The sequence below is a fragment of the Charadrius vociferus genome, unplaced genomic scaffold, assembly GCF_000708025.1.
Source record: "Charadrius vociferus isolate BGI_N301 unplaced genomic scaffold, ASM70802v2 scaffold636, whole genome shotgun sequence".
NCBI classification, from domain to species: Eukaryota; Metazoa; Chordata; class Aves; order Charadriiformes; family Charadriidae; genus Charadrius; species Charadrius vociferus.
Genome location: NW_009649189.1, coordinates 68,888 through 76,562, shown reverse-complemented (window position 1 = coordinate 76,562; position 7,675 = coordinate 68,888). Strand labels below are relative to the sequence as shown.

Genomic DNA, 7,675 nt, shown 5'->3' with positions numbered 1-7,675 from the left:
GTTAGGGAAATGGCACATGGAGAAAACTGAGAAGCACTGAAGACGTGATCTCGCTGCAACAATGTTAGTTAAAGCAGTCAATGAAATGTTGACAAATGTCATGACGTTTAGAGCTTAAAAGCAGTTCCAAAATCATCAAGCCAGCAACCTGTCCCCTGGATTAGGCCATAGCGTGAGAGAGGGTTTTTTTTCCCAATTATTAACTTTTAAATTGGACAGAGGTTTTAAATGGTTTCAGTTTGCAAACCATTTCAAGAGAAAAGGCAGAATACTGAGCCAAATAAGACTCAGAAATCTACTGCTTAAGCGGAAAAAAACCCTTACAAGTTCTAGGATATTGTATCATTAAGACTCCATTAGTACGTTACGATTTTAATAGTATCTATAGGAAATGAGGAAAATACGCACAATTCTTACTTCATTAGCCTGTCCGAGAGCATATCCTGCCACGTCTAATATTAGCAGAGAGACAATCTGATTTGTTAAAAACTATTATTTAAACAAAACGGTGAGGCGGAACTCCTCCAAAAATTTAGGGTACTGCTTTTATAAAGACAGACCACTCGGTAGAAAAAAGTGCACATCTCCACTGGCCTCACTGATCCCAATGTATCTGTTCTAAGAGAATTTAGAAAAAAAAAAGGGGAAAAAAAAGTTGTTCTGTACTAATGCAGACAAACGTGGGAAACGAGCAAGCCATAGCGTCCAAATCTTATCTTGTCTCTGTGGTCCGGCTGTGAATCTTTTTCTCATGCTGTAACACAGTTAACTCGCCCAATTCCACTGAAAATGCTGAGATTACACACAAAATTGCTTTCTAGTGGGAGTCGGGGGTTCAAACCATCACGCTCCAAATACGTTCTTGCTGTGAAAACTCAGGATCTAACGGGGCATGGCTGCTAATTCCGCTGGTATCGCCACCCAAAAACCTAACGGGGTTATCTGGCTGATACAAATTCACCTCTGAACACAACTGATCAAAAATCCATCTACTGTATGCTACTTTTAAGATCAAAATAAATGAGTTAATGGCCAATTGAATAGAAGCAGGACTGGGCAAAGTAAAAGACTGGACATGCGGAGTGGGCAAACACCGAGAAAATCACATCCCAGAGGAAATCAGTATCGCAAAGTTTTGATGAATTTGTTTATGCCGGGCATACGCACGCGCTTTTCTTAACCGTTTTGCCTGCCACTACCTTACCTTGCAAGGTCATTTATTCATATTATATTTAGTGAGAGCTGAGAAAATATTTCAGTATTTTAGAGGTATCAAAAGATTTTCTCGGTTTAAAAGCATGGCATCGAGTCTCCTTTCATAACACGTTTCTATTGTTTTTAATTCTATTTAATTTGGACCCGCTCCATTCAATGATGCAGAAAGCATTTTTAGATTAGTTGATACTTAACTGTAGGCATTTGAGAAATCATTAAGAGAGACTTCTCCTCGTTTACAATAACTTTTAATGAGTAAAATGTGTTTTAAATCCTCCAGTGTCTTCTGCATTTAATTCTGTGTGTAATGGAATAATTCCAAACGATGGGAACAGACGTAACACTTAATATTCTGTTGGCTATGACTAACAATAAGGAATGGTTTCCTTAGAGTTTTGTAACAACTGGTAAGTTAATTAAATGTAACCTTTCCTCAAGGTCAGAATTATTAATAAAATAAAAATATTGTATCTCCAGGATCTCTTTATATCAGTTAAATTCCTCCAGCTTTCAAAATACATCTTTTATAGTCAGTTTTTCCTTTTTCTCCCTCTCTTTTGAGCAGCGCTTTCCCTTCCTAGCTTTCTTCAGGGAACAACGTGGTCCCCACAGCTTTCCTGGGCCGGGCGCAATGTAACACTAAACAAGACGCAGCTTTACCTGTAGGTAAAAGTAATGCCTCACCCTGCTGCGGTAAGGCCCTCCCAAAAAAGAAATGACTGCAAAATCAAAGATGCTGAGGAAGAATACTGTTTTAAATGTCTACGTGAGCTTCTGTGTGAGCTGTGTTCCCTATTGTAAAGTAGATTGATTTCAACTCTCAAACAGACCTCGTTCTCCTGCAAAGTTCACTTACGAGCTTTAAAAACACTGGCAGCTTTTTGTAAGATACCTGAATTCTTGGCGTGGATCTATCGTGGAAACGCTTATTGCTAGGAAAAGGTCCAGGGAAGTGCCACAGTTTCAGAATCTCTCTACAATAGGGGAAGCCCTATCAGGTATGCACTTATGCCAGCAAAAATACGCTTTTTGACACTGCAGCTGCTCAGGAAAGCGATGCAGGTAGTTCCTCTGTCACCTACATAACCGATAGCCGTTATGGAACAGATTACTGGAACACCTCGGCTAGCACGGCCTCGCTGTAGTTGAAGAAAGACTGTTAATCCCATGTAACGTGCAGGCATCCCATTGGTCTTCTGCTATTAGCTTGCTAAATATCCAACAGACCCAACAGTGACTATTTTGCAACCGCTTCCCAAGGACAAACCTTTCCTGAAGGAAGGGCAGGGGAGGCGCAATGGACCACACTCTGCTGGTGGAGCTCTGCCAAGTTCAGCAGCACGGCTCGCTGGCTACCGCAGAAACGTCCAGCCTTTCCGTGCTTTAAAGGGGGTAATACCTTGACCTTTACCATTCAGGTAACTGCCAGATTTATAAGAGATTATGTCACTGAATTTGAAAAGCATATACAGTTGGAGACTTTTGCGCTGTTTCCTATATTACATGTCGACTTCTATGCTTTATTTGACTAAAATTCATTTACCCATTTCCCAGTTCCGTGTTCTTGCTTGAATCAACATGCCACATTGATAATATATCTTCTGAATCCATGTAAAGCTCAGCAAATAAGAGCGCAATTTTGCAAACAATGATGCAAATGAGCAGCATTACCCTTTTGAGTAAAAGTGATTATCGTAGGCTTAAATGTTTGCCTAATACTCCTAGAGCTCTGATCCTGCAAACACCCTCACACAGTTGAAGTTACTCAAATGAGAATTAATAGGACTATTCACGTGTAGTACAGGCATGAGTCGTTAGCAGGAACTGTGTTTAATCGGTACCGCAGAAAACATCATGCTATCATCTTGACCAGTTTTTTTTGCCCAGTTCCACTTCTAAGCAAAACCAACACATAAAGCCAAACGCTTTGCAAATTTCTGAGTGCTGATGCAGTACTCCTTCTCTCATCAAAATATCGCTATTTGATTTAGAAATTCTTGTCATATTCAACCAGATACCTGCCTCTGCCGATCTGATGAAAGAAATGCAACCCGTATTTCAGCAGCAAACGAATCAGTAGATTCAAACCCTTAAGAGCAGAAGCTTTACAATTAACTGGAATGTTAAAAATCAGTTCATCTCAATAACATTTTTAGTAGCTTTTAGATAAACGCATCTAGCGCATCGCTGGATTCATGTTGCTGTCATCAAACAGAGCTTTCAAAATGTAACAAGCCCAGTGGATCGGATGAGCCTTTGAAATCTGAAGAATAAGACAAGTTTTCAGATTTTATAAAACAAAATACGATATATTAGGAAAACTATTAGATTACCTATCCCTGAAGGATCTGTATGATAGTTTGTCATTTCATTTCAAGTTTCTTAGGAAAAATATCAGTCTAAGGGTTTGTGACACAACTGAAACACAGTGATGAAATTACTGCTCTCTCCTGCTTCATGTAACAGTCAGCGCTTCTGTCTCATCTTTTTCACATCAAACCTGTCTTCGAATGGTGTATGTACAAGAGATCTTTTGATTGGAAAGGCTGATACTGCATCTTTATCAGAAACAAGCACCACGAATGCAAGCCTTCAAAAGCCAAAGCAACCAAGGACGAAAATGGTAAATCCTGGAGGGATGATTAGGGAGAAGTTTGACATTGCGCCATTGATTGAGTGGTGATCCCGACCCACCACAGAAAAGCAGTTAAGTCAGTTTTAAACAGAGTAATAAAACTCACACTGTGACGGTAGAAGGGGTCAACTTTTGTAGGGTATTTGTCAAACTGCAAAGGGATCAAAGCACAAACTAGTTACTTTATATTTCCTTGCTTTAGTTCTGTTGGTAAAATCGAAGACTACTTCTCTATTATTTGGCAACCAACAGAGAGGAAAAAATATGCAGAAAATTAAGTTTTCAATGAAACTGTTTGGGATTTTTCTTTCACCAAGGTAATACAAGGTCTTTACGAGAGCAAAAAGCAGGAGGCACCAGCATGCGCCACTCCAAGCACTGGGAAGTCCCACTTAGGAGGGCCCCTTCAGCCAGCAGCCTCGTCCCTCAGCCCCCGCGCTGCCACCTGAACCTACTGCACGCGTGACAAACCACGAGGAGGGGACAGTCCTTCCTCTCCTACCCCACCACACCTGGGCAGCAGAGTACTCCTTCCCCGCAACCTGGCAAATTTTTAAATTTTTGTAATAAAGAATAGAGTTGTGCTCTACTTATCCTCACATTTCTGCCTGGGGTACGCACCATGGGCGGTGCTGGCGTTGGCATGATGGCAGTGGGTGGGATGGCGTGAGGGAAAGGCGTGAAGGTGTGCTGGTGTGTGTGTTGGTGTGTGTGCTGGTGCTGGTGCTGATGCTGGTGGAACTCGGTCCTCAGGTACGGCGGTGGGCCCAGGGAGGCCCCGCGATCTGCGCTCTGCGAGGCCAAAAATCGCGTGTTTAGTTCCTGACGGAGAAGATCTTGTTCTGAAATACAAACAGCAAAACAACCTCCCGTGAGCTCAGGGACTTTTCCAGACCTTGTGCCACTAACTTTTTGCTGGCCGTGGTATAGCAACACTGTCTTTAAAACTTCTGGTGGTAAATCACGACACCACGCAGGGTAAGCAAGCTCCCTCAGATCTCCCCAAAGGCCTGAGGGACAGAAGAAAGTCTCCATTCCCCGTCTCACCAAGCCTGTCTTCACTACAGCATTCCTCTGAGCTTCAACCTGAGGGTTCCCCCTAACTCTGTATGGGCCTGGACACCGTCCTCAATCTGTGAGGAGGTACGGGTAACCTGGAGCGTGTAAACATCGAGTGGCTGCTGCTAACATGAGTACCTGCTGTGTGGACACAAAACGATGTTACTCAAACACTGATGATCCTCCACCTCCTTCCCCCAAGTGACCTGGGAGGAGCAGATATGTCACAGCTCCCCTCAGTCAAAGTGTAAAAAGAGCGCAATTTTCTCCACTGATAAAAACCTCTACATCTCTGCCCCCCGCCCCCAAAATGCTGCTCGTCCAGGAGCTCAGGCTGTTGGGTGCACGGCCTCTGGAGACCTTTCAAGACCTCCTGTCCAGCCAGGGAGCCAGCGCCGAGCCCAGACCACAACTGCAGCAGAGACGTTCACTAGGGGGGACGCAGATTCCGTGTGGGCACATTATGAACTCTAGTGCGTTTTTACCACAGGGAGAAAAAAACAGACATGGAAAAAGCACAGCCTTCCAAAAATAGTCATTCCCAGGGCAGAAGAAAAGTCATTGGGTACACCTAGGTGTTTTGTGGCTTTGATATCACTCCAAATGGTTCAGCAACGAGTACAGCCTCCACCCCACCAACAGCCCTCACTGAACAGACCAAAATGAATTATTCTGACTAAAACCGGGGAACGGGTTTCCTGCGCTGCACCAGACACGCTCGGGCCACGACCCCTCTGTCTCTTACCTGAGTAAGTACTACCAGCTGGGTGTCCCGGAACCTGCAGCGTCCCTGACGTCAATGGAGGTGGAGGAGGCAAAGCCGTAGGAGGGGCAAACATATTGGGGTGATGTGGGTGTGCGGGGGGCTGGAGGGCGGGCGTGAAGGTGTGCAGCGGGCTGTGGCTGGGTAAGGAGAGGGGGAACGGCGAGGCCGAGGGGTGGTGAGATATGTGCGGAGGAGGGGCCTGAGTGTTGGCAGGAGTGCTGCTTCTGCTGCTGCTGTTGACGAAAAGAAAAGCAATTAAGCGTTGCAGGGAAGAGAGAAAAGCTCCAAACATACACATACACCACCCCACCAAGCATGGCTCACACATTCCTAATGTAAGCCATGTATCACAAATACAAGTTACAGCTCTGCTTTTCGAGCAATGTCGCTGTGATACGCCTCTCTCCAGTCATCTGCTGTTTTTTTTTCTTTTGCTCCCTGTGGTATCTCCACACCAAAACCCAAGACATATTCTCCCTCTCTGTAAGAGGTTGGTATTCTGTCCTCCACCAACACAGGAATGACACACAAAGGAGTAATCAGCCCTGTGCATTCATTACTTAATTATCATATCCTTTCTACATGACTGCTTCTGATTCATGTTTTCAGGCAAACGAAGCTCAAAATCAGTGATCACTGCATTAATAAAAGTTTAATTTTTCTTGCTATGACTTAGTAAGATGAAAGACTGCAGAAAATGTGAAACGAAGTTGAGAAGGCAACAACAGATGTACGCGTATTGTACAGTTAAGGCCTCTCTACCCCCACAATATAGAAAGAGAAGACGCGTCAGCAAAATAAGTATTTGTGACCGCACTGGTTGCAATTCTTCAGGTTTCATTTCCTACTAACGCGTATTTAAAATATATTCACGTAGTGCTTAATTGTACCTGTCGTTATTTCAAGTAACGACATGCTTCCATTGCAGTGACTTTGAAAGACAAGCAGTACCAACTGGTTAAAAACAAATCAAAGTCTTAAACACCTCCTAGTCTTTACTCAAGCCCTGAAGCAACCATAGCGGTGGTTCGCCAGGTCTTGAAAAATACCATCTGTCTGCTCGAAGCTCAGATTTGGGGAAAGATGACACAGTGCTGACAGCATTAGCTCAGAGCAGGGGAAACCTGAGGTTCCCGACTCACAGAGACATTATGGGTTCCTGTGAAAATGCTGTTTAATCTCTCTGTTCATCTTTGTTATCCCCCTATAAAAGGCGAGGTTTATCTCACTGTGGCTGGGTGAAGAGAAAACCACTGAAGACTGCAAGGTGTCAGCAGTGCAGGAAAAAATTAAGCTTTAAAGTCACTGGTGCAAGACTGTTTGTTCAGGCTGTCAGCGGGGCCAACAGCAGCTGCACCGTACCTCTTGCTCTAGGGCACGTCAGTAGTTGGAGAAATCAGGAGATGTTTATAAGGATGGGAGGGCAAAAGAAGTTGCCTTCAGAGAGCAGCCCAACCTGCGAGAATTGGGATTTTCTTCCCCTGGTCTGTACTGCATAAAATCCCCTCCAAAAACCTGAGTACACAATGACAGGCAGGAAAAGTAAAAGCAAATTAACTAAGTGCTCGAGAATATCTGGCGTTTATGGGAATGCTAGATCAGAAATGAAGTGATCCTGGCTCATTTCAGGGAAGGAATTAAGGTTAAATGCAAAGTTCCCTTTATTTCCCAGCAATGGGACGGGATGTGCTGTCACTTCTCTCCTTTAGCTAACGCATCTCCACTTCCTCCGCGCACCGTAAACCATCACCACCAGGCATCAAGTTTGCGAAGACACGGGGCTCCCGCACGCACGCGCTCCTGTTCGCCTACCTTAAGCTGTTGAGGCTTAAACTGCTGCTGTTATAGGCAGAGAGTGGCTGCGAGAGGCTCTGAGCGGCCGGATGGGGCTGCACCGCAGGGAGGGTTGGATGGGCCGGCTGCACCGGCGACTGCGGCCGGGGCGGGTGCTGGACGGGCGGCTGCGGCGCGGGCGGGCGGGCGGCTTCTTCTGGGGCCGG

At 44.8% G+C, this 7,675-nt stretch overlaps 1 protein-coding gene across 1 annotated transcript in view; it reads right to left on the bottom strand.

Moving 5' to 3' along the window:
• The window catches only part of AUTS2 (autism susceptibility candidate 2), a gene marked incomplete at its 5' end in the record, with an annotated part of 27,526 nt that overhangs the window by 19,639 nt on the left and 212 nt on the right, over window positions 1-7,675 (bottom strand). Inside the window, 4 exons of the mRNA XM_009888867.1 lie at window positions 3,957-4,001; window positions 4,472-4,692; window positions 5,655-5,908; window positions 7,488-7,662. Coding sequence (XP_009887169.1) covers window positions 3,957-4,001; window positions 4,472-4,692; window positions 5,655-5,908; window positions 7,488-7,662 — 695 coding nt within the window. The remainder of the gene's footprint in view (window positions 1-3,956; window positions 4,002-4,471; window positions 4,693-5,654; window positions 5,909-7,487; window positions 7,663-7,675) is intronic.